We start from the raw sequence: 26130 nt of genomic DNA, 5'->3' as shown, positions 1-26130 counted from the left end.
ACTGAGTAAGCTGCAAAATTTATTTGTAAGGAATAAAAGAAACAAAGTGTTACTGTCACTCTGTTGTCCTATGGCCGTTTTTTTTATTTTAAATGAGTCAATTGTGCCCCCAAGTGGCGAAAATCCGGTATTATCGACTTGAGGCTGTTTTTCCACAAAAACCGGACCGTTTTTTTTTTTTTTTTTTTTTTTTTAATAAAAATTAATAATTCTAGTTTTTTGTTATTGTACTTGGCATGTAACATAAGAAGCCAATGTGCCAAAAAGGCATCAAAATATTAGCTTATTTCTAAAAAACAAAACAAAAAAACAGACCCCCTCACCTGGTCTCACTCCCAACTTGTCCAAAGCCGATGCTTGGGCATCACTTGGTTTCATCTTTGTTGTCCAAATTTTGTACCACGTCTCAATCGAAGTAATGTTTGGCTACTCCTGTAAAGGTAATATAATTGTATACATGCTTTCTTGTGTATATTTACAGGTGTTAGTTAAAAAAAATATGTTAGATATTTTCTTTATATTAAAACTCCATTGTCTCAGTATTCTGAAGTTGAAAGTAAATTGCTCTTTGGATGGTGTACTTTTATCAATATGCTATTATTTTACTATTATATCAGTGGCATAAAATGGTCTCAAAATGACAATAATATCATTTATTGCATAATTTCTGGGACAATAAATCAAACAAAGTAATACTTAGCACATCTATCGCCAGGTATCAACAAGTGCGTAAGAGAGGGACAAGCAGAACACAACTTGTAGAAAAACTCCCGCACAGTGTTTGCCTGATGAACGTCTAGTTACTGAAATTTTGCAGCATGAAAATCATTATTTTAGCAAGTTAGACAGTGTGCAGGAGTTTTATACAATATATCAAAAAAAACATTGTTTGCATGACAAGCCTAAACTGTAATAATAATGACGTGAGCGGCCAAACTGATGAACGATAACATTCTGTAAACAGTGGCTCAAAGCTCCACGCTCCAGATGTGTCAGCAGCTCCAGAAAATGGATATTGTCAGTGTTTCTGAAAGTGATTCCACATACATCACTGCCCATGTCTTTAGTTGTGGTGTGGACTCTGCCATCCCCTTGAGTTAAAACAGTTTTTAAAACACTATTATTTATGGTTATTGTTCTTGGTGTGGACTGCCCTTAAGTCCCTAATGATCAGGTAGGTTATTATTATTGGACAGTGGTAGTTTTTAGAAAAGTTGTCACTGTACAAGATAAATATAATTCATCACCAGCATGAAACCAGCCAGTAGCATAGTGTCCATCGAAACTTTTCCCATTGTCATTACCATGTCTGTTAAAATAACGTCTTCTCAAGTCTGCACATAACTGTAGTCATTGTAGAAGCCATTTTTAGACATGGTGTGTTTACCTTGGCACCGTAAGTAAGGTGTTTCTGGAAGTCATTCTTCTCACTGTACCGATGCCAGGAAAGATGTTTGCTCTGAATTGTCTGCTTATCGATCAGCTGTCTGTTTGGAGACTTGCCAGATCTCACAGTCTCAAGGACACACAAACAAAACACACTGAAACAGTATGCAAGTGACCTTGGTACCTGTCTCACAGCCAGGCAGACACCCTTGGGAAAATACAGAGGCACAGAACATGAAAGCAGAAATGACACTTCCCATGCCGTTCTCTCGGGTCAAAGAGGAACTGACTGATGGGCAGATGCAGTGGAATGTGAATAAATTAATTGTCATACACGTCACAGCCACTGGTTCATTTGTTTGAGTTCACATAAAACATTAACCGTGGATGTTTTGTAATTTATTAAAGGACGAGCTGTGGCTGTGTGCACAGCTTAGACAGTGTTCAAAACCCACACAGATTCACACCTGTTTGACAAACATCACCTTGCTGTAGGAGCGTTTTCAGGTGGTACTGCCAACACATTAATACAAACAACAGACAGTGTCAACTCAGTGACGAAGCAAAGGAAGGTGCTACAGGAAATGGCATTTAGGGTTGGGTCATGACGATATACTGTGTATAACATGGGTAGGGATGTCAGTGGTTAACTATTAATCAGTTAACCATTGAGAATAATTTTGACTTGTTACAGATGTCAGTCCAAAGCAGTGATAAGCTACTGGGTGCCTTGATTTCCCTCTGGATTACTAGAGTAATTATCCAGCTATCTACCAACCTACCTACTCAGCTTATGGCCCGCGGGCCAAATCTGGCCCCCCGTAGGATGCTAGGATAGGATTTCTGCATTAAAAAGCACTGGGTGCCACTTAATACGTGTCAGGCTTTGGAAAGCAAAATTCACCAAAACTAATCCCCAAAGATCACAGAGTAGGAATTTGTAAGAACTAAAATTTTTAAGTCACATGCTAAGGTAGCAATTTCTTGAGTATTCCTTGTAGTGTTCGGGACATTGCAGGAAATGCTGGAAATATATCATTTAGACTGTTTATATATATATATATAAATATTGTATTTTATTCGGGAGTCAATTCACTGGATTAGGACACACATCATCTGGTAATCTAAAATGCTTTTGAATTTAATACCTAGAGAGTGTACGACATCACGATATCAGTGTTGCGTAATATTGCAAATACTCTGATAGAAGATTTTTGTCATTTTTTTCCATCCAACTCCAAATGGCAATTATGAAAATATGAACATCCCCTGCTTCACAGTCTCTTTCCCTTGTTATATGCCTCTGTGACACATTTTTTTTGTTTTTGAGTCATGAAAAAATCTGCATTTTATGTATGTCTCAAGAAGTATTTATCTAAGTTCAACGTTGCAAGACAAAGCATTAACTTGGATTTAGGAGCTGTCCTGATGTAATCCGTGTATTACGAGGCTCTTTATTAAAAAACCTGTCAATCAATTTGAAAGCAATAATTTGTTCCTATACCCTTTTGTTTACATTTGAATTATGGATTGTCCCTTTAAATGCCTGTTCTGTCCCCCTTGCCGTATTGCTCTCGCTACACACACACACACACGCTGTTCCCTGTAAAGGCATTACATGAGGTGATGAATTGCCCCCGTACTTTCCCACCCCTCAACATGTATTTTTCTCAGCCGCTGTGTTTGAGTCCGAGGTGATAAGGTACAGGAGGACTCTAGTAGAGCTTGTTTATATACAGCCATTGTTCAGGTAGGAGCAAACACATGAAGGCAACAGAGGAGTGACTATTGGTACAAGAGGTCATAGTTGTTAAAGCCAGGTTGTTGGCTGCTGAAGGACACATTAAACATTTGTGTTTTGTGTGTGGGTACCTGGAGCTCTGTCTGTGACCACTACAGTAAATTACTCTGTCTTGATCTTTATTGCTGGACTGAAGAGTAAACAATCAAAATCTAATAATCAAATGTCTGAAGTTTATAGGCTGCTCCTTGGCAAAGGATGGCAGAGACCCAGAGTCAGCAGTCAAAATGTCCAGTGAAACTTCTCAAAGTATTCCTGCAGCAGAATCCCACATGTTTTCCAAACAGGTGTTTCTTTGCACATAAAAAGCTAAATACTTCACACTGCTTATGACTGAGCTCTGCAGCTACAATGTGATGAGAAGGTGATGCAACACAGGAGTTCTTTATTGAGCTCTGCCGTGGAAGGAGTTCTTTGAGAAGTTTCTGTAGATGTTCGGTCTCTGTATGAATCTGTTGTAACTGCTTTGAATCCAAGCTGTCTATTTGGCTAGTGGAACTATTTTTAATATTGGTTAAAAGAATACTTCACCCGAAACAATATAAACTGTATATACAGGGTTCCCATGGTCATAACATTCCTGGAAAAGTTGAGGTTAATATGAATTAAAAAAACTGAGTTCCAGGCCTGGAAATGTTTTGGAAAAGTTTTGAATATAGAATATTTTAGCTATTGTCTAAAATACGTTCATAAAAATCCCAAAACATGTATAACATTGTCTGAAATTCCTTTCTTATATTACTTATTTAAAACCTAGTGCAGCATATGAACTGTTACTGTTAAAATAACTGGATCATTTTAATGACAGGATGTATTGATTTGATTGATTGATTTTAAATGTAAAAACACACACAGGGTTGCTCTGTTGCTTCACCTTGCCTCTGGTAAAATGAGCTATTCATTTTTTGTAATGTCTAAGCTTTTACCTGTTGGAGGGCCGCGGAGTCACGCACAGACGGGGAAATTAGAGTTGAGCAGTACAGTGCCCGCACGGACAAGCACTGCTTTCATGCTCACTGTTGCAGTGTCAGTTGATTAAGTTCGCGGTCTGCTGCTGGCATGCCGCTGCTTAGGTGTTGCACCACCATCTTGTTGTACCGCGTCTCTGTCCCCCTTTTTTTTTCTTTTTTTTTTTTTTTTTGCCATAATGGCAAGAAAAGTGTTTTACGCAGAATAAAATGATGTCACAGTGAAGTTGACCTTTGACTCTTTGGATATAAAATGTCATCACTTCAACATTTTATTCTATTGGACCTTTGACCAATGACTACCAAAATCGAATTTTAAGAAATTTCGTCAAAGGGTTTGTGAGATACCACGTTCACAAGAATGAGACGGACGCACAACCTGAAAACATAATGCCTCCACGCTGGCAATAGCATCAAGACAACCAAAGAGGTGCTACAGACACATCAACAGCACGTATTTCACGCCTGCCGTAGCCAAGCTACATGATGCTACCACTTTCTGTCGACACAAAGCCATTCTATTGTCCATGCTCAATTTTTGCCACAATGCCTGTCTTAGGGCATAATGGTCCGTGTACTTCGCGGCCATTTGTTTTTCATTTTGAAATAACAAATTGAAACACGGAAAACCAACCATTATCCGTTTTTGGTTTTGAAATGACCAAACGAAAAAGGAAAAAAACGATCCATCTCCCCTTTTTTTTATTTGATAATAAAGAAAAGAAAAACGGAAAACAAATCGTTACCAGTTATCCGTTATCCGATTTAATTTGGGAATTTAAAAAAAAAACTGCGGGAAACTCCTTTCTCTATTTTTTCACCACGAGTTAGCCACCACTTTTTTTCAGAGGACGAGAAGGCGCGTCATCAGACGGCGTCAAGCTGCCGTGTGTGTGTGGAAGATCGGTGCATGGACCTGGTCATGAAATGTACATACAGAGCATGTACATTTCCTGTAACTACTAGAATGTTGCTTTATCTGACATGTTATGTTAATAAATAACTCTAACTAATCTAGGTCACTCTACATGGACAGCAACTAACGGCATACCACATTACACATTACATGTCCACAGAAAATGATATGCAATACGTGAATTAATAAAAAGTTTTATTACCATGGACCAAACGTTCCTTTTCATCCACCAGTTTTCTGTGAAAGTGACGTCAATTTCAGTCATGTCGGGAACTCCTGTTCCAAAATTATCTCCGAGTTGTTTTTCCGACATGAGCGGGCGTTCATGTGTATTTTCCCATTCCCAAGTCATTTTTCCGATTATTCCAACACCACATGAATGCAACTTACTGGTCACAGAAGAAACAAACAAAAAATAGAGAAAGGAGTTTCCCACAGGGTTTTTTTTAAATTCCCACATTAAATCGGATAATGGATAACGATTAGTTTTCCATTTTTCTTTTCTTTATTATCACATAAAAAAAACGGGAGACGGATTGTTTTTTCCTTTTTCGTTTGATCATTTCAAAACCAAAAACAGATAATGGTTGGTTTTCCGTGTTTCAGTTTGTTATTTCGAAACGAAGAACGAATGGCCGCGAAGTACGCGGACCCATAACACACTGGATGAACAGCCTCACTGTTGTGCTCTATGATCGCTATATAGGCCTAAACTACTTAAATAAGGTCATGGAAATGGGGTTTAATATTTAAAGTTGTGAAAATGTTTTGATTATTCACAGAAAGAAATGTATGGACACCATATACGGGACTCACCTCCCTAGGCTCTCTGTGGTCCCAGGAAAAACAGCAAAAAACGTCAAAAACTGTCAAAAAAAACTTATGAAAAATCCTCCACTCATAGAATTTAAATGCAACTCTTTTAGCTAAGTTTAGCATTTCTGGATTATTGCACACATGGGCACAACAAATTACTTCATGGGAAATAACTTTGATTAGTAATAGTTCAGCTAAAACAGTTGAATCTGGGTTTTCATGAACCCACAAAAGATAAAATTCCCTTTCATAGTTCCTTAAAGCTCAAGGTCTTTTCAAACTGCTTATTTTGTCAGATCAACAGTTCATTAACAGATTTTCAGTTAACTCACAGAAGGCAAAGAAAAACTGTAACTCTCAGAGAATGATTGGAATTGCTTTCGAAAATACTTAATCATTAAATTATCAAAATAGTCGATGATTACTCTCTTTAATCAATCACTTGATTAATCAACTAATAATGTCAGCTCTTCTTGAAACTTCTTAGAGCAACATTTTAAGCCCACAGGTGACATTAGATCATCAAAACATGGATTTGAAGTGATTATTGTTTTAACAGAGAAATCATCAGTTGAAATATGAGTGCAGTGGGTTTAGAGCAGAATAAAGAGTTGGCCCTCTCACAGCTGAGATGAAAAGTGACTCAGTGTTTTTTGTACTCAAAGTGTCAGAGGAAATGGCTACCTATAATGCGGTGTGTGCTTCCCTCTGGTGGTTTCTCTGTACCTTCATCATCCCTGCTGTTCAGTCACATCTCCTCCAGTGTCCTAATCTCATCATCTGTTCTGTGTTTTTCTCTCTTGTTGTTTTTAGTCTTCATCTCCTCTCTTGCTTTCTTGTTGCAGGTCTCAAATGACCTGCCTGATGCTGGCAGCCAGGGACGGCTACAGTAAGGTCATCAACCTGCTGGTCTCACATGGGGCAGAAATCAATGCCCAGGATAGCAATGGATACACGGTGTGTCACAGTTTTCTTTTGTCGCAGCAGGTCCCTTCAGTCAGAAGGTGCAGATCACTCTGTAGCTCTGAAGTGGCAAAGGAACAATTTGTCAGATACATTCCATTATGAAAAACTTTTTATACATTTTACTTCGTGTATGATAAGTCATACTCATATTTCCGGTCAGGCTTTGTCTCTAGCAGTGCAGTACGGCAGAGAGGAGGCGGTGCTGAAGCTCCTCCAGCTGGGAGCTGACAAAACATTACGCACCAAGGCTGGCAAAAGCCCTGCAGACCTGGCTGTGACTTTCAAACACACACAGGTACCTGACTCCATCTGTATTCCAGATACTACATAGGTCCAATTTGATGTCTTTCGTTAAATTTATTCTTAACAGGTTAAGTAAAATCTTGTCAATAAAGTCAGTCTAGTCCAGTAAAGCTCAATAAAAGTAATGGACAAAGAGTCGTTCACCTGAAGTACTTGTACTGTGCTGGACCGACATTTTCAGCTGCTAAATCACATAATATCCTGACACCAGTGTCTGTTGGCAGATCGGCAGGATCCTGGCCTCTTCATCCCACATCTCTACAGTCCAGGCCTTCAGCTCCATGGAGGAGACCCTCTCAAAGTTCTTCAAGACCAACTCTGAACCGCCACCTTCTCAGGAAAGGTAAAACGAGCTGAGACTTAAAGTCAGCGCCCCAACAGTATAGGCAGGTTTGACATACAAAGTGCTAGCATGTATACTACTAAAAATTTCCTGCTGTGGGACCAACGAAGGATTATCTCATCTCATCTTGCACTGCTTCTACTATTTTTTTGATTCTTCTTTCAGAGTTCATGTAGTTTTCCTCTCTGTCTCTGGCAAATGAAACAGGCACATATTTAAGTTTAAAGTGTTTTGCTTACTCATAGTAGTTAGTTGATCTTTGGCCTTTACCCAAATCAGAATCAGGACATTGGGTCTCATTCACCAACTGTTCTTCAGAAGAAATTTCTTCCTAAAACCGACCAGTTTTCACAAAGATTTTGACATTCACCAATGTTTTCTAACTTGGGATTTGTTTGTTCAGGTAAGAGCGCTGGAGAACACACATATACACATTTGAGTGCTGACATGTTTGTGCAAAAAAATAAAATAAATGATTGTGGATTTTTATTTTTAGTTGCACATGACTTAAATCACTTTTTTTAAATTATTTATGATATTTTTTGATAATTGTTGTCAATAATTTAAAAAGTATTATGGTATTTTAAAATAAATAAACACCTTTCAAGTCACATCAGTTATGTTAATTGGGAACCATGCCATATAATAATTATTGATTGATCAAAGTGTTTATAGGGCCAAGCAGGCTTATTTGTGTACACTAGGTGTACATGAATAATGGAGTATTTCTTGCTGCTGTAAGTTGTTGCAGATGATGGCCTTGGGGGGAAAAATAGGACCATCTACAGTAGATCTATTTGCAGAAATTAACGAAGGCCGTCCCCCTCCAGTGGTCAGCGTCTCTCTTCTGTGTTTGACATAAACATTTTGACCTCACATTCGAGATCAAACCTTTTTTTTTTTAATTTACTTCATCAGTTGTGTGTTCTGTAGATAAAGTGTTTGTTTGTTTTTTGCTGTTTTATATCCACTGCTGACACAACTAAATACGACAGCTCATTTGGTGATGGTCCTCCTCTGCAGAAGAACCTCTACTTCTTAAGTATTAAACTTCTTTTTAATGTTTGGAGTCTGGTGCTCTGTCCTCTTTAGACTTTAATTTTGGCATTCTTGACATAAAGGTCCAGTGTATAAGATTTAGGAGGATATATTGGCGTCGTGGAATACAGATATGTTTTCTTTCGTGTCAGATAACCTGAAAATAAGAATCGTTGTGTTTTGGTTACTTGACAATAAGCTGTTTATATCTACATAAGGAGCAGGTCCTGGATTATGTAGATCGCCATGTTGCACCGCCATGTTTCTACAGTGGCCCAGAATGGACAAACTAAACTCTGACTCCAGATATGGACAGTTGCGTTACTGCATTGGCCACTATAGTGAGAAGCCAATCTGTGATGAACAGCATCAGAAAAACACAGACACACTAAATCTCACACAGTAAACCTTTAATTCTCTCAATTTTTCTTTTCAGGTTCTATGTGCATGTCTCATGCCTTTTTATGGGGAGTGGCGTGATGTTTACCTTTGTAAATAAGAATCAACTGGCACACACTTTACAAAGAAAATGTTATTCATCATTTTAAGAACACAGGTGTGAACATTGATGCAGTTTAAGAACATGTCAAGAATCTGATATAAATTTTTCTGCGGAATATTCTTAAGAACAAATTTTGGAAAAAAACTTTGGACAATATTGGTGAATGAGGCCCTTTATTACTGAGGTTTTTTCTGCAATGTAACACACCTATGATTATGAAAAATATATTATTAATTCCTCCACCCAGTTACAGTACGTAAACTTGTGTTATGTCACAAGCCCCAGAATAATCACGTAATTCTTTTACATACTATTTAAGAAAGAAGAGTGCTCAAGTGTGAGTCTGAGAAGTGAAGGTAAAATAGAACAGCAGGTAAAGACATCATGTACTCAGAGCTAAAACTTCTCTGCATAAATAAGGATGACCATTTTTCTGACTCAGCAGCTGATCAGCAGTTTAGTGAGTATTATACTGAGAGGAAACTGTAACAAATCACTTTTGCTTCACACCCATCAGCTCCCCTGGTCAGAGCAGCATCCCACCAGTCACTGCAGCCTGTGCTGGATTTTCTGTAAACTAGTGCATGTGCAGCAGGTGTTGTTGAACCGTTGTTCAACCAGACATAAACAATAATAAACCTCCTACATGAGTGTTTAGTCCGCTCAGGCACGGCTGGGCAATTAGCATCCGCCAAAAGCATTGTATCGGAGCATGTCTGGCACCAGTAATCATTTCAGCTGTCTGTCTCTCATGTACAAAGACGTTAAACCAAGTAATGAATTTCACATATTTAGAACATCGTGGGACGGAAGGCTCGTTTGTAATGTTCGTCATGTCAACAGTCACACTGAAGCTGCACGTGCACTGCGGTTACTCAGATGTGTATGAACTCTGTGACACTGAGATGTGTTTCCTTCTGCCTAACTCCTTCTACGGGGAGGTCACAGGTTCAGTTCAGGAACACTGGAGCTGGAAGGGTTGTAGTTCACTGCTCAAGTACACTCCAGCAAGGGAGATTTCTGCTGCTGTGAGGTCTTAAAACAAGCCTTACACTTAAAGGATGATCTCCCTTCTCAGTATGCTGCTGCTCAGCTTTTGAACATCTCTGCATTTTTACAAACATGCAGGAAGTCTCTATTTATACAGTTTAAGTGCAGTTCTAGTCTCAGCTGTTTCATATTTCGGTTACAACTGTTGATTTTAGTTTAAAGTCCTTAAGAGTCAATGTGAACTCTCTGCCCTTCAGTGTAAACAAGCTTGATGACCTTGAGCTCCTCCTACATGGCCTCGATCTCGGCTACCTCACTGACATTATGACAGTAAGTACTGACTGCATGCTGGAATAAAATTTCAATGTATTTATTATTAAAATATGTAACATTTTGTTTGCACAGTGTCTTTTTCTAATGTGAGAGGTTTCTGCTCTCTTTGGGCCATTGTAGGTTAAAGTAGGATCTGGAGGATTTTCAAACAAAACACAATATAGACATATACAAATGAAATCCTGCTTAATCATCACCTATGGGCTTCTACTCATGTGTGGTGGTGACTCTGTTTGCAGAGCTCCTTCACTTTAACTGTATTTTGATGTTTTTGTGAGCTCCGACCGCTTCTGGGCGGAGATTTCCCCAGCCAATGAGAGAGCACAGGTGCCGTGCCCGAGCGTGTCCGAGCGTGCACCAGTGCGAGCCTTGCCTGAACCTCTTCTGTGAAGCCTTCTTCCGTACCTCTGGGCTCCGTACACCCGGGAGAGTTGAGCCTGATGGGAGAGCCGAATTTGAATGTGTGTTTACAAACAGCAACTGGAAAATCCTCCAGACCCTACCTTTAAAAAAAAAAAAAAAAAAAAAAAGTCACAGTGGTGGGAGAAAAAACTCTGAAAATTTCTGAGATTAAATCTGTATTTTTAAGAGGAAAAAAACGGATATTCTCTATACGAAAAAAAAATCCAATTTACAAGAAGAAACTTGAATATCTTCCAAGATTGTAGTCATAAATTTGCGTGGAGAAAACCCCCCAGAAATTCTCTGAAATTAAAGTCACAAATTGACATGATAAAAATACTTGGAAAATAATGTCTGTTAGTTTTTTTGGATTAAATTACACAATGTATAGGTTGTCTTAGTAAATATACAATGGGATTGCTTCTGTGGTGTGATGAGGTTGATCCAACATTGCAAAGTGATGAAATATAGTTCTTAAAAAAAGAAACATAACTTGTCATATATTGTTTTTTTCTCAGAAGTGTGTGACTTTAATCTCAGAATTTCTGTGTTTTCGCTTGCTAATAAATTACTTTATAATCTCAAATAATATAAAAGTGTTTTCCCGTAAATTTCTGTTTTTTCTTTCCTTGTAAATGCACCTCTTCAATTTCAGAGATTATCCAAGTTTCTTTTTTTTTTCTTTTTTTCCCCCCCCCAATTTAATGAAAAACAATCTTTAGTTTTTAGTGTTTTTTTTAATGGTACTCCGTCATTTTTATTTAATTTTATCATATTTTTAACCTACAACAGCTCTAATATGGCGTCGTTCTTCTCTTGCAAAGAGACACACAGTACAGTACAGTTTAAGATCTGTGGGTGAGTTCCACTGATCCCAAATGTGCTGAGCACAGAACATGTTATGAGATGAGTAGTTTACATATTTTACTTGGCGCTTCATAATGGATCTACTGTGCCTGATTGGCTTGGACCGAATTAAACTGAGGGTCAGCTCAAGTTTTCGTCCCGATCTGATATGTGAGGACTGGATTTGATGGGTGCAGGTAGATTGTCACCGAGTGGCGAAGCCTTATGCAGGTACATCTGTTTCAGATGGAGAAGTTTTGATTTGGTAAATGCTGAGTGATGTTTTCTCTTTCTCACCCATCTTTTTTTCTCCACATACACACTTGCACAGGAAAATGACATCACCTGGAGCTACCTGTTGACCATGGAGAAGGAGGACCTGGAGAAGGTAGAGGATAACTGTAACATCTGTTTGTCTGTCAGCTCTTTTGCTCAGTGCCAGCCTTCAGGGTGACCCAGAAAGAGACGAGGGTAGCTGCTGATGTCACAGCTGTGAAAGGACACAGGTTCAGTAGAAAGAAGGTGGTGAGAGATTATATTATATTTTTGTAAAATCTGTCATGAGAGGTAAATAAAGGTAAAACGAGTGTGTCGGGTGCACTTCACCCACATTTGAGTCATTATAACAAAGGCAGGTTGTATTAATAACAACTGACAGAGCTTAATGTTAAAGCTGGGGCAGGCAGAAATCTGTACACGACAAAAAACAAAAGAACGGCAGAGTTTGAAAATACACCCTCCTGCTGCAGCTCTCTCTTGTCTGTCCTAAGCCCCTCCCACCAGACAACCACAAGCATATGCACAGGCTTCATACAGTTTCATGTTTCCCATACATTGATTTATTTATTCTTATTTGATTGTAGAGATTTGCGCAGCGTATTGCTCAGCCCCTCCAGTGCCAGATCTTAGAGTATTCTGGTGGCCAGCAGCAGCGCTGGGTCTAACCTGTGTAACAGCAGCAACAGAAAGATAGCTGATCCAGCGGGGAGTTAGGGCTGTCTGATCTGCTGCCTGCTCTCCTCCTAGCGAGGTGGTTTGTAGCTGCAGGGAGTGAGGCAGAAGACACACGGAGATTCAAGACTTTAGCTAACATTAGCTACATAAACATGAACTTGAAGCCGCAGCTGTGAGCCGTTGGCTTCGGTGAGCAGAAGGCTAAACTATTAGCAACATTTTCTCTCCATTTCTGTAACACTTTTATTTTGTTTATTTTCAGACTTTCTTTAAGCGCTCATTTAAGGTCAACATTAGGAGACGGACAGAGCCTTCTGTTCGTACCCTGCGTTCATTTCGTCCGAATTTGTGCACATTTCTTTATAGCTTACAGATACAGACGGAACAGAACAGCAAACCAGAGGTTGTGGAGGCAGTTTAGTGTAGTTCAAGCAAGAAATGACCATAGGAGACGACAAAGACATTTAAATTATGGCAGAGCAGAATGATTTGGTAATATAGTGAAAACAATTCCCTGTCCACATGTTACAATGTATTTAATGGCCTCACAGACCACCGCCATCTACAGCGCTACATCTGTTAAAAGGAACGTTATTACGAACTTCTCTTCCATCACCTCATCAGTTGTTGTAACTCTGACTAGAGCCATCTATTGGCTGTATCTGTGCCATCATAAAGAACGCACAGAAATACGAGGGCGTATCTGTTGTGTAACTGAGCCCTATGACTCTCGTTTTGATAAGTTAGTCTTTTTTTTGAGTTCTTTGCAATATAGGCAGCTGTTGCCCACGCTGGAATAACAACTTTCTCTGCAGGATTCTCGGCCATTGAATCAGGCTTTCACCAAAAAGACACGCACATCTGCATTCGTAGAACAGCCAGTAAGAATGGCTTCTCTCTGAAATGATCTGTGATTGGCCAGAATCTCTCATCACGGACTTGAACGCCTGAAAACAGAGCCAAGAGGAGGGGCAGCACTCTAGGTTGAATTTCAATGTGTTCAAAGTTTATTGTGGGATTCTTGCCTAATGACGCCAAAATCAAACTGTCTACCCCAGCTTTGAATTCCACTTCAGAAGTTTGTCAGACATGAAACATACTTCATGGTGAACATGTGAGAAGTTACACCTCTGCATCGAGAATGTTTCATTTGACATAGTGTTGCAGTGATAAAAAGGCGTGGGTTTAATCTCAAACTTAGTGAAGCATAACAAAGCTTCTTGGAGCAAGCAGCTGAAGAATACCAGTATATGTGTGTCAATTAATCATAAAGTTTGAGGATCTGAACATAAGACAAGAAGACATTTGAAACTACAAGAAGGACAAATAGTTTTTCCCATTTGTCAGGTTGGTATCAAAGACCCAGAGGACCAGCAGAAGGTGCTGAGTGCTGTGCGGCAAATGCACCTGGACAAAGTGGACCTAGACACTATCAGCCTACCAGGAGCCGAGGACAGTGGGTAAGGTACCACATCTTAATGCCCAGCAGGCCTGTGGCAGTCAACACCTACAGACGATAGACCTTCAGAAGGCCGCTGAAGTGTTCATTCATTCAAGTGAAAACCGTGAATTAGTTTAAGCATTGCTGTGGTTTTCAGAGAGGCAGTATTATGAGATTAGAATGACTAATATTCTGATCAGAGGCTCTGTTCACTGCAGTCTAGCTTTCCTATCTACAGCACAGTCCAAACATTATAAAACATCACTGCAGATTGTGGCGTCTGACAGACAATTTGTCAAAAAATGTTTGAGAGAGATGTTTGAGTATTTGAAAATCTCTGTATCAGTCTGCTAGAAATGTCTGATAAGCTGTCAGCTGCAAAAAAAGTATTCCACAAACACTCTGCGCAAAGCCAAAAACAAAGTTACTATAGTAGTAAAAATTTAAACACTTGTCAGCCACACACCTCCAACCCTCCCCCACACCCAGCCCTCCTCCATCTCCCCGTAATGCTCCATCTGTCCTCCTCCACTGGAAGTCGTCCATCAGCGCCATGAGCATCTCACTGTCCGGGCTCCGCATCCCCCTCCTCCCATCTCCGTAGCCGAGCCCTGAGCCAGGCCCTAATGGTTTAAGCGGAGCTGTAATGATTTGTAAGGTGAGAGGCGATGGGAGGTTGCAATGAGCAAAGGAGAGCCAGTGGCAGGGGCCAAACAAAGCCATCGCACCGCACCCCATCACTTCATGAATCCTCAGCAGAGCTGGGCTCGCTGGCTGCACCCGCCCTCGCCTGCCGGATGAGAGACAGTCCAATAGTGAGAGAGGGAGGTTAATGAGAGGGATGGATGGCTTCATCAGGGCCAGACCTCCTTAAGAACTCCGTCAGGTCCTAATTTCACACTCAGGAATGGAAAATAGTAGAAAATTAGTCTTACAAACATTTTTTTTTTTTTTGACATGTCAGGGACCTGTGGAAAAAAACAACAGGAAGAATAGGCCTGGAGTAACAGTGGTAGTGATTATGATAATATGCAGATTACAGATATGCAGATTCATTCATGTTTGCCCATCTAAATACTACTTTACAATAATTTAACTTACAGGCAGGACCTGTAGCTGTGGACCTTGATCAGACTAAGCCTAAAGGACCAACAGGGTCGCTGCATTTTTCCTGAATCTCAGGGCAGTTTGTGGATTTGCTTGTTATTCTCACAGGTCATGTCCAAAACCGCGATTGCAGAGGCAGCTGCTTAGCGGTCCAGCCAGAAAGTCAGAGGTGCCCATCAGGGTGGAAACCAGGGAGCCTGATGAGGAAGTTAAAATGAATAAGTAGGCTTTCAAGGCTTTGTTATCCGAGGGGACTCGTGAATCAACAGACACATAATGGACGGCCAAAAAAAAAAAGAAGAAGAAGCTTTGTGCTGTTGCAGAAGTGGAAACCTGGGTGTTTGAGTTTGGAGAGGTTTTGTGGTTGATCTAAAGGAGCCAGTGTTAAAGACTAAGAGGATGCTTTGCTCGTCCCTCTGGCAGAGGTCACTGAGGTCTTGAAACCGTCTACACAGAGTCAAAGTGTGCTGGATTCACCCTGATAAAATTGAGACCCTGGATGTTGTTGGGTTGTCTTATCTTTGTTTATGGGCCTCTCCAGTGCCATGGGTGATCCAGTCCACTGAATCAGTGTGTAGCTGCTGACATGTTGAGGCAGAGGGTACTGTCTGTAGCTCTGGTTGAGGGTGAGAGGCTGTCAGCAGACAAACAGAGATCTGTGTGGGTACATGAGACCCTAAAAAAGAGGCTGGATCATGGGGAGTACCACCAGTTGGTCCAGGAGTAGTCTCGCTCACTAGACCTTTCTCAAGAAAAGAAAGGTCTGGCTGGGCCGACTCTCACTTTGAGATTGGAGAAAAAATGCCCAGGCTGCTTGTACTTCTTTCAAGCAATCACAATCATTCTGGGTGGTGCCACAGTAACGGTGCGCTTGCAAAAATATTGCCGGGGGGAAACAGGTTTTGGTGTAACACGCCCACAAAAATACCACCTACAAGACGCGAACCATGGCAGAAAAATGGCTACATCCCCACAAGACCAAACACCGCAAAAGTTCGTAAAGGACGTGATGAAAACGGTTGAAAACTGCTACACAACCGGAGGTGGTAGGGTGGGACTTCAGCGGGTGGCTCGTTCCGCCCAATGAGAGGCTGATCTCTGCAGCAAACTTCCGCCCACTCAGACTAGTCCAGGAGCTTCTCCTCCATCATGGACGTTTCCAGGCATATTTTAGGATGACTCAGAGGCAATTCAACAACCTGCTGTCTGTCGTCATGCTGTATGGCTCTGGGCATCCAGCAACTACTACCACGAGTTTCTCCTCCATTGTTTACCAACTGTAAACTTGTTGTTGTGACCACCACAGAAGGCCCGCCTCTCAAATCATTTGATTGGACAGTGGGAAAAAGATGACCACCCCATGACATGGGGTGTTTTCCACTTGGAGTTGAAGCTATTCAATTTGAGGAGTTCAGAGCGCTCCGGCAAAAATGCCAGTCGCCCAGAGCCAGAAACATGAAGCGCGTCACAAGGCAAAAAATGCAGCAAAAACCTACATTCTCATTAATAACAATTACGAAAAGGCGCCTCCAGCTGCTAAAACTCTGTCTGTGTGTTCAGGGCCTTAACTAACACTCTGTCCTAACAGCAAGTGAGCATCCAACTATGACGTCACATCACACAACATCAGACGCTCACTATCCACGATAAGTCCCATAAACATGCACTATTGTTACGTCGTTTGAACCAACCAGACACCAATCAGCTGTCCACTTGAGGTCAGACTGGAGACGAAGTAGGCTACTTGTTATCTTCCTATGTTTATACTTTTTAAATAGAAAACAAGTTTTATATTGTGATATTTACTGGAAATCACATAAAATGTAGCCAACAGCAAGGAGGTTGTTATAAGCCAAGGTCATTTACTAGAAACTTTGAGCTCCCTGACGATCTTCCTCCAGTCAGCTGAGACCTTATTTAAGAGTTTTGATGGCTCCCCGCAGGCCATAGCCGTGGCCGGAAGGCATTATGTTTTCAGGTTGTCCATCCATATGAACACGATATCTCAAGAACGCCTCAAGAGATTTTTTTCAAATATGGCACAAATGTCTAATTAGACTCAACAATGAACTGATAAGTTTTAGGTGGTCATAGGTCGATGGTCATGGTCATTGTGACCTTGTCTGTCTCATTATGGTAAACATGATGTCTCAAGAACGCCTCAAGGAAATTTGGCCCAAATGTTCATTTAGACTCAACAATGAACTGATTGGATTTGGGTGGTCAGTGGTCAAAGTCACGGTCATTGTGACCTTGAATCTGTCTCATTCTTGTGAATGCATCATCCCAAGAACACACTCTTTAAATTTGGCACAAATGTCCACTTGGACTGTAGCATAAACTGATTAGAATTTTGTGGTCAAAGGTCAAGGTCAGTGTGACCTAACAAAATATGTTTTTGGCCTAACTTAAGAATTCGTATGCTAAATATGACGAAGCATCACGGATTACTCAATGTCATATCTCAGAAACAGAAATGGAGACATTTGGTCAGATACTTAATTGATGACACTAATGGGTGTCCACCTTGAAGCTGTGCTGATTGTATATATCTGTGCTGTCAGGGGGACAATGGGTGTGAAGCATCCATGTTTTCACAGACATGGATGCAGACTGTAACAGAATTTGACTGGTGTGCGGGGGCATACAACCACGGGTGGTGATTCTAGTGTTAAGTGAAATGAGGCAATAACATATCGATAACTCCCCATTTTAACTTCACCAGTCCAGCTTTCAAAGCGAGCAACAGGAATAAATAGAAACAGGGTGTCTGGCAAAAGTTCAGCTCAAAACAGTGTGTCGCTGTGCAGTGCTACATTCCAACAGAAAACAATGCAGTTGAACACCATGAAGTTATTCTGTGCACGTCCAAGGGGACAGAGACCCCTGGGCAGACAGGATAGGCTTAGATCGGCCTAGCCAGGAGCTTACCACACACTGCCACTTTCAAAGAAAGTTGGAGGAGTGACGTGACTGAAATACTGCTTGTCTGAATCTGTCAGAGAAAATGTGTGAAGTGAAAGTAAATGTGCATCACTCTCCCCTCAGCAGCTACCACTGAGCAAGGCACTTACTGGTGCTGCTGGAAAATGGCAGGTATGCCCAATGTGCTTTGGCACACATGTATCCTCTGAAACATTCCCACGTATCAGAAAGTCCTTTGCATCTACGATCCCCTCAACGATCTTCCCACCAGGGGCCCATCATCAGTCTCTGCTCCCTAGATAAACTAACAGCAGGGAGAAGGGAGGTGAGGGTGCAGCACAGGCTGACTGACAGTGTTTACTCGCCCCTCTGACAGAGTGTGAGGAGGGCCGGGACGGCTGGCTGCCCAGTCCCCTCACCAAGGGAAATGTACCATTAAGATAAGAGCTATCAATATCCCACAGGACCAGGGGATGGGAAGAGAGGTTGATGAATATAAATACCTGTCATTTAAGGTGGATGTTTTCAGGGAGGGATGACAGCATGGGGTTAGTATGGGGAGGAGGTGCAGAGAGGGCTCAGCCACCTGCTCAGTTTTCTGTAGTTTGGTGAGGTGGTCTCCAGGAAAATGCATGAAGAATGTTAACACCAAGTTTGGTCCAAGTGATCAATCTGTCTGCCCCGTCACTGTCGGGCATCCTCAGCAGGCCTTGCCTTGTTTTTTTATATGTGGACACCCTCTCAGTGCTGACTGTTTAAATCTACTGAGCTCAGCTTTAAAGCTCCAATAGCATTGCCTGTAGACCTAAAAGAAAACAGTGTGACTTATCAGTGGGGTTGAACCAAATACTCAGATTAAATGAGTATCTTGTACAGATAATTTACTTATATGAATACGAGTTAAATGTGTCAGTCGGTGCTCATGATGAAGGAAATGTTTAATCTCTCTTTTGATCAAAAGTGACCTGAAGCTTAATCATGAGGCTTTTCTGTGAACGGTTTTCTAATAACTAATAAATCATAACAACTTCTGTTCAACCTATACACACTTCAGGCTTGAAATTACAATTTACAATTTAAACCCCTCCCACTCCTAATTTAAACTCCACCATCCTGAGTACAGATACAGATAATTATGTTGGTTAAACACCTACAGATACAGATCATGGTGTACTCGCTCATCCCTACTCATCAGATAAACAATGCTTTGATGTGCCTTGTCTCCCTTTATCAGTTGTGTAATTACATTATAAAGCTTTGATCAGGGTGTCTGATTGATTCTATTTCTGCACTCCGTAAATGCACACGTCCATACAGAATGTGATGATAAATGAAAATTGTAGGTGTGAAAATATTTTCATTAAAAAATCACAAAGTTTCTCATGTTTCGCAGGAGTGAGGAGCTGCATAACTTCCTGATAAGTGTGAAGCAGCAATGCTGCTACCTGACGGAGATGATTCAGGACGTCGTCAGCCGGTTTCCCCGCCAAACATCTCAGGTACATGTCGTCTGTCTGTAGTGGTGCAGCCTGCAATTCAGCAGGCGCTGTCATCATACAGTCGGCATGCAACAAACTTGATGTCTTACCCAAGGATATTAGATCCATGTCGCACAGTGTAGTTTGCACTAACCTTATAAGATTGCTAAAATCTCACAGTCTGTAGGAGGCTTAAATCGTGGTCTCTGTCTCTTTGGTCCTCCATGTAGCTGGTCTTCTCACTGGACCCGAAGAAGGAGGCTCAGGCCGTCTGCAACCAGCTGGTGGTCCAGACTACAGACCTGCAGAAGGAAGTCACCTGCCTCCACAGTCTGCTGTGCCAGGTCAACACACACACACACACACACACACACACACACACGTACATTGCTGAGCTGATACTTACGCAATGTTTCTTAATTTTAAAGCAGACACCCATCGTCTTGTTTGACTTAATAAATCCCTAAAATTATTGTTAAAAGAAAAATCCACATCATAAATGTTAGTATTTTAAGGCAATGCAATGAAATATTAACCCACACTAGTATGACACTTTAAATCTATATTTGTTTATTTTGAAAACGTAACACAGACACGGACTGCGGCAAGATATTTTGTAGCTGAACACAGGATTCCTGTGCAGTATGGAATTTGATTGTAGTCATTTCCAGGTCTGGATAAGTATGGAAAAAAAGAGTATGGAAAAATACTTGTGTTTCCAGACTCATATTCTCTTACAAGCAAAGTTTTTTTCATGGCATTTAAAGCAGGCAGCCGGTGCAGCCAAAATGTTTACCACTGTGTGAGAGAGTCGAGGTCAGAGCGAGCTTGATGTCATCTTAAGCGTGCAAGAAGTATGACGTGGGATTGAACACACGCTCACACAGGGCTGCCTCTACGGCCTGCAAAACAACTTTGACCCCAAGTGTCTGACAAGTGTTCCAAATCTGGACATCTGCACCCAAATTAGTTTGAAGGAAAATGCAGCAATATCTCTGAATGCATTTTTACTTATCATCACAAATAACCAAATATAACTTTTTAGGCTCTTATTTATAAAAGAGACTAAAAAAATATGGGGGAAACAATAACATATGATTATTTATGCTTTATGATGTTGATTGATTTGTATTAGCTGCAGCACCTAGAATTATTTGGCAACATAAGAACACAGGTGAGCTAAATGATGTGTCGCTTCTGGGAGAATCTCTCCATATGCAGTTAATTCACTATCTCTACTTTAAGCAGCCAGAGCCAGAGGCAGGCAGGGTTTATAAATAGAGCGCCCGTCAATAAGGGTGCTCTGATCGATCAGCCCCAATCCTCATCGGCCAGGATTTGTAGTAAATGGTTTGAAGGCCGATCAGAGGAGCTGCTCAGATGACACAAAATAAGCAAGACAATACCTCTACATGCCACTAAAATAGCTTCACAGGTCTGCAGCTACAGTTTGCCTTTCTGACAAACTGTAGCTTTTTATACTTTATACTTTTATTTTTAAGGATAGCCCCTTGAGATGTGCCATCTCATTTTCGAGGGCGTTCAAGCTCACATTTAACATTTGCTGTTACACACATGGTTTACTGCAACATGACGTTCAGCTCACCTGCCTGTCTCGAGTGCAGAAACACCGTCCATCACATTTTTTTTATGTTGGTGACAGAGATGGGCATGAGTATTCAGGTTCTCATTTGGATTAGTATTTGTTCAACGTATAGAGTCCTCGCCACCGCCCCTCCCACATGCAAATGTGACTTTTTTTAAAATTCATATCTGTTTAAAATGGGTAAATTCTTATTTAATTGTAGAGCGGTGTGCAGTCAGCATATTGCTTTGCTCAGTGCCTCATCATGAGACTACTGCTGCCTGAGTGTGACTTTGACAAAAGTATCCATGAATGTATAATTTATTTTCCTCCTCGCGACTATTACAAGCAACAATGTGTAGGTAGGTGCACTCGGACTGCCATTCGGGACCATGCGCATACCTGTGCGACATCACACGACGGCGCACGTCCAGCCACCAAAAAGAGGAGCAAAAGACAATAAAAAATCCATCTCATCGTATCTGAGTTCTGTTGTATGTTTGTGCTCCATAGATTTAATTTCAAACTACAACTTTTTAGTAAGTTAAAGATGCGTTGCTGCTAACGACAGCTTGAAGTGGCGATGAGGTCTTAAGGTTTTTTTGGAAGGTCTTAAAAAAGTCTTAAAAAGGTATTGAAATTAACCTCAGGATTCCTGCATATACCCTGGGTAGGTTTAAGAGACAAATTGAAGCACAGTTCTTCATCAAATGAATTTAAGACTGCACTTGTTTTTTTGTTATTGGCCAATATACATCCCTATTGTTACTCTAGATTTTATTTATTTGCTTATTTTATGCGTACTTGAGTACTCTATAATAATGCGAGTTCTCAAATACGGAAGATACTTTAAATGCCCTTACCTAGTAGGTAACTTGTATCTGTGTTCTACTTGTTAACTGTCATCAAATGATTTTAAAAGCAATGTTAGAGTCACAACATTGATTTAGGCACTAGATGTCAAATGTTATACAGCCCCCTTGTGCAGGAACGATTTTAATGTCATGGAGCATGGGAAGCATTTTATTAAACGTAATTTGACCTCTACATCTGTGGACAAATTTATGTTTCAAGCACAAAAAAAAAAACCTTACGAACCTCAGCACTGCTGCTGGAAAAATCTCTGAAGAAAAGAGAGTAGTCAGAATGTAACAGACATGTTAATAGATGGATTTCAAAACCATGAATACACAATATAAACATCTTAATATTTGTGCTCAGATGTCAAATTTAGTTTGAAAAAATACACTGAGAGGTCTGGAAATCTGAGACTGGAAAAGTGTAGAATTCTAAATAGAAACTGTGTAGGAACCCTGTAACAATAATGTTTGTGATCAATAGTAAAACATTGAACAGTAAATGTACCTGAAAATTAGATATAAATAGTAACTAGAACTGAAAATACAAAATTAGTGATTTTGAAATAAGAAATAAAATGTGAACATAGATAAAAATACAGCTTAAAAAATACTCAACTATCATTTTTGTATCCGTCAACATAGACACTGAAACTGATTCATCTGTGATATAGTATTTTATTCTGCTGATAATATCATTCATGTTCAAATGTGTTCATATTTCATATGAGTCAATCTGAATTCCTTTGTTCTGCTGTTATTCTGAGATCCTTCCTTTTACCACTGAGGATTAAAGCAACATGAACAGAACATAGTGTGTGTGTTAGATGGTAGTGAATATGAATTCTGGCGAGCTCCAACAGGTATGTGCGGGAGTGCTTGCATGTGTGCACCTGACTCTGTGTGTGTGAGGGTGTGTGTGTGTGTGTTTGCATTTGTATTCCAAGAGGAGAGAGTCGTTCCTGACAGGGCAGAATCCTCACAGCCCATAAGTCAGCACCGCTGTGACATCGACCTGTCAGCACACAGACGATGAGGCGGAGGGATGAGAGGGGGCTGATGGGAAGGCGAGGGTGGGGGGCGGAGGGAAGCGAGGAGAGGGCGCAGGTTTGGCGGGGTGAGGGAGTTTAAAAGGGGAGAAACGGAGAGGCGGGGGTACGGGGTGAGTAAAGGAGGTGGGTTAGCAGCAGATGGAGGTGTGTGAGTGTGTTGATAGTGTAGCTGGATATTTGTGTGTGTTGATAGTGTTGGTTGGGGTGGGGGTTCCTCAGTCGTGTCAGACAAGAATCCGACGGCCAATGAAGTCCATTTGGACCCACTGGCTCTCAGCCCGGGGTCCATAAACACACACACAATATAACCTTATCTTTGGAGGGTTGTCTCCTGAAACACACACACTTGAATTACATCACTGCATCTGCTGGAGCTCTCACTGCACAAACTGTGACACACACTGAGGTGGATTTTGGTTCTAATTTGAAAACAAATCCCGCTTTTCTCTCTTTCTCACTAAAGAAAAACAAGTTAAAGAGCAACATCCAGAGCAGAACCAATACTGTGAATGGAGAAAGTGCTCGTTACTGCCATCTAGTGTTGACTTTGATAAATGTGTGATAACAGTAACCAGCTGTGAGCTTTCATAAAGTCAAGTGAAATGCAATTTATCAGTGACCAACAGGAAATTCCACATTAACCAGCCTCCAGCAGAGCTTATGGTGATCATAGAAAGGTAGCAAAGATAAAGACAGAGCACGACTGGAGTCCAAGTGTGATTTAAAGCTGCACTGATCAGTATTTGTATATAACATTAAATTGGGGTGTGCCATATCATCCCGTTCATGATAATACTGGTATAAGTTTTAATATGATGTGAAAAATATCGTGATACTCGCAATATTTCTACTTGTTGACATATTGACGTCATACTGTTACCCACAGCAACAAGCATGGCCGAAATTGAAATTATTCCAGACTCTGTGGTGGATCCAAAAAGAGGAGCAGCTTCAGCAGTGTGGAATAAACTGTGGCGTCCTGAATGTTTTACTTCTCTTACCGCTCAGAGGGAACTCATTCAGCGGCTCCTCTGGCAGCAGCACAGCGTCGGTGTCGTCAAGTGATTTTGTCATAAACCTTTGGTGATGTAAACCTACGTGAATAAACTCCATATATGTGAATGTTTTATAGTTGTGGTATCATAACAGCCTGTCACAGGTTACAGCCTGATGATTAGAGGAGAAATGGCAGAGCATAAAGGTCCAGGTGGGAAAAAACAATCATTTAGGATTTTACTAAAAGAAGGAAATCACCTGTTGATTTATATATATAGATCCCAGGGGACATTTTTTTTTTAGATCATTTTTCTTTAGTTTTTACTGAATATTTGAAGCAATCTGTAAAACTATATCACTTACTTTTTCCAGTTCTATTTTCTTAAATTAATAATATTTTTTTAGCTAATTTGTCATATCATCAAGAATATCATTATCGCAAAAATACCCTGAAATGCTGCTGCTGAGGGGGACAAAAAAACAAAAACTAATGAGGAGTTCTGCTGAGATAACGACCCGCAAAAACCTCTATATTTAGAGAGGGGACACAAAATGATACAAAGAGCACACCCACACAAAAATGGAAAGTTTGTTGTCCCCCACCCGCCGTCAGCTACTGACATACACATACACACATTGATTCTAATTCTGTGGAAAGCGCTGTGTCATCAGAAGATTCAGAGAAATCTCTGTATGTAAGGAGCAAGGCTGAAAACCAATGTTAAATGCCTTGACCTTTGACCCCTCAGGTGGCACGACTACTTACTATAGCTACTTGCAATGCTCTGTTCTGTAACGTTGTAAAAAGCTGCTGGCTGACAGGAAGTGACCACCATGAGACGGCGTATCGTCTCTAGTCAACAACTCTCTGTGCTTCTGATCTGTAACGTTGACAGGAAGTGACCACCATGAGACGGCGTATCGTCTCTAGTCAACAACTCTCTGTGCTTCTGATCTGTAACATTGACAGAGTAGGGACCCAAAACTTGTAGGCCACCAGGGTGCCCCAGTAGCCTGTGATTAGTGGTTGTTCACTGTGCTCCAAACAGTCACAGTTTGCAGTTGAATAGCAAAGTTTCAGTGAAGCTTCAGCAATGGCGAGACATGGAAGTATTTTATTTAACTGTTTGTGAGGAGCATGCTAAACACACGGATCAACAACAGAGAAGTTTAAATTTAAAAGATATTTTCTTTTGATTTGGCATCTATGCTGCATTCATGTCCCGTGGGAATAATGCCTTCCCAGCATTAACTACAAGAATATCCTTTTTGATGATGTCAGAATTCAGGAAGTTGTTCCCAAGTCACATTTACTGGAAGAAAGCTGAACTCGTTTTATCTTCAAACTTTCTCACATGACTTGGATTCAGTGTGACACTGTGTCACCCTCTGACTTGAGAGTTTGTGAACAGCATTATTCCTCCGTGACTTGACCGTGACCGAGAGACCCGACTCTCCGCTTGGCTGATGAATCCTCGAGGATTTGGCACAGGAAGTTTTGGTGACTCAGGTTTGCGAGTCACGCTGTGGTGGTGCGATGGGACCAGACATGCCCTCACCCTCTGTTTGATTCCCGCCCAGTACTGACTGAGCTGATATTTCCCACCCAGTGGAGGTTTAACTGGCCTGAAACCAGTCTGTCTGACCAGTAAACTGCTATAATCCAGACTGGATTAGGTCAAAATGACCCGTCTACTTCCTGCACAAGGTCACATTGTTCTGACCACAGGATTCAATGTGTGTTTCTCATGCGACCTCTCCTTCTCCCTCAGATGGACGAGGCCGGAGATTGCTGTCAGCTTCCTCAACCTGGTTCCCACGGCAACCGGAGGATGCGGTCCCTGACCGGACTCACAGTGAGCACACTCGGAGCCACCTTCGTCTTCCTCCTTTACAAAGCGGCCAGTGGGAAGGGTTACCTGCAGAGATGGTTGTGTTAATCATTAGTTAATGAGCTCGTGATAACAATTTGTTTTTGATAACAGTAGGTGATAAACTGGATCACTGAGGGACTGAGATGTTTCAGGAAAAGGTTTGACAGGACAGCGTTGTTATTTTGCAGCTGTAACACCTGATTTCCACTTTGCTCTGTCTTGTCTTTGAGTTACGTTCTGAATTCTTTGTT

At 41.0% G+C, this 26130-nt stretch overlaps 1 protein-coding gene across 1 annotated transcript in view; it reads left to right on the top strand.

Annotated features, from left to right (window-relative positions):
* Positions 1-26130, top strand: part of asz1 (ankyrin repeat, SAM and basic leucine zipper domain containing 1) — a 41647-nt gene extending 15517 nt beyond the window's left edge. Inside the window, exons 5-13 of the mRNA XM_049573049.1 lie at positions 6733-6844; positions 7014-7148; positions 7381-7499; positions 10287-10359; positions 11942-11998; positions 13912-14024; positions 19431-19536; positions 19746-19859; positions 25778-26130. Coding sequence (XP_049429006.1) covers positions 6733-6844; positions 7014-7148; positions 7381-7499; positions 10287-10359; positions 11942-11998; positions 13912-14024; positions 19431-19536; positions 19746-19859; positions 25778-25945 — 997 coding nt within the window. The 3' untranslated portion in view covers positions 25946-26130. The remainder of the gene's footprint in view (positions 1-6732; positions 6845-7013; positions 7149-7380; positions 7500-10286; positions 10360-11941; positions 11999-13911; positions 14025-19430; positions 19537-19745; positions 19860-25777) is intronic.

The sequence above is a fragment of the Epinephelus fuscoguttatus genome, linkage group LG4 (assembly GCF_011397635.1).
Source record: "Epinephelus fuscoguttatus linkage group LG4, E.fuscoguttatus.final_Chr_v1".
NCBI classification, from domain to species: Eukaryota; Metazoa; Chordata; class Actinopteri; order Perciformes; family Serranidae; genus Epinephelus; species Epinephelus fuscoguttatus.
This window is presented reverse-complemented; position numbering and strand designations above follow the sequence as displayed.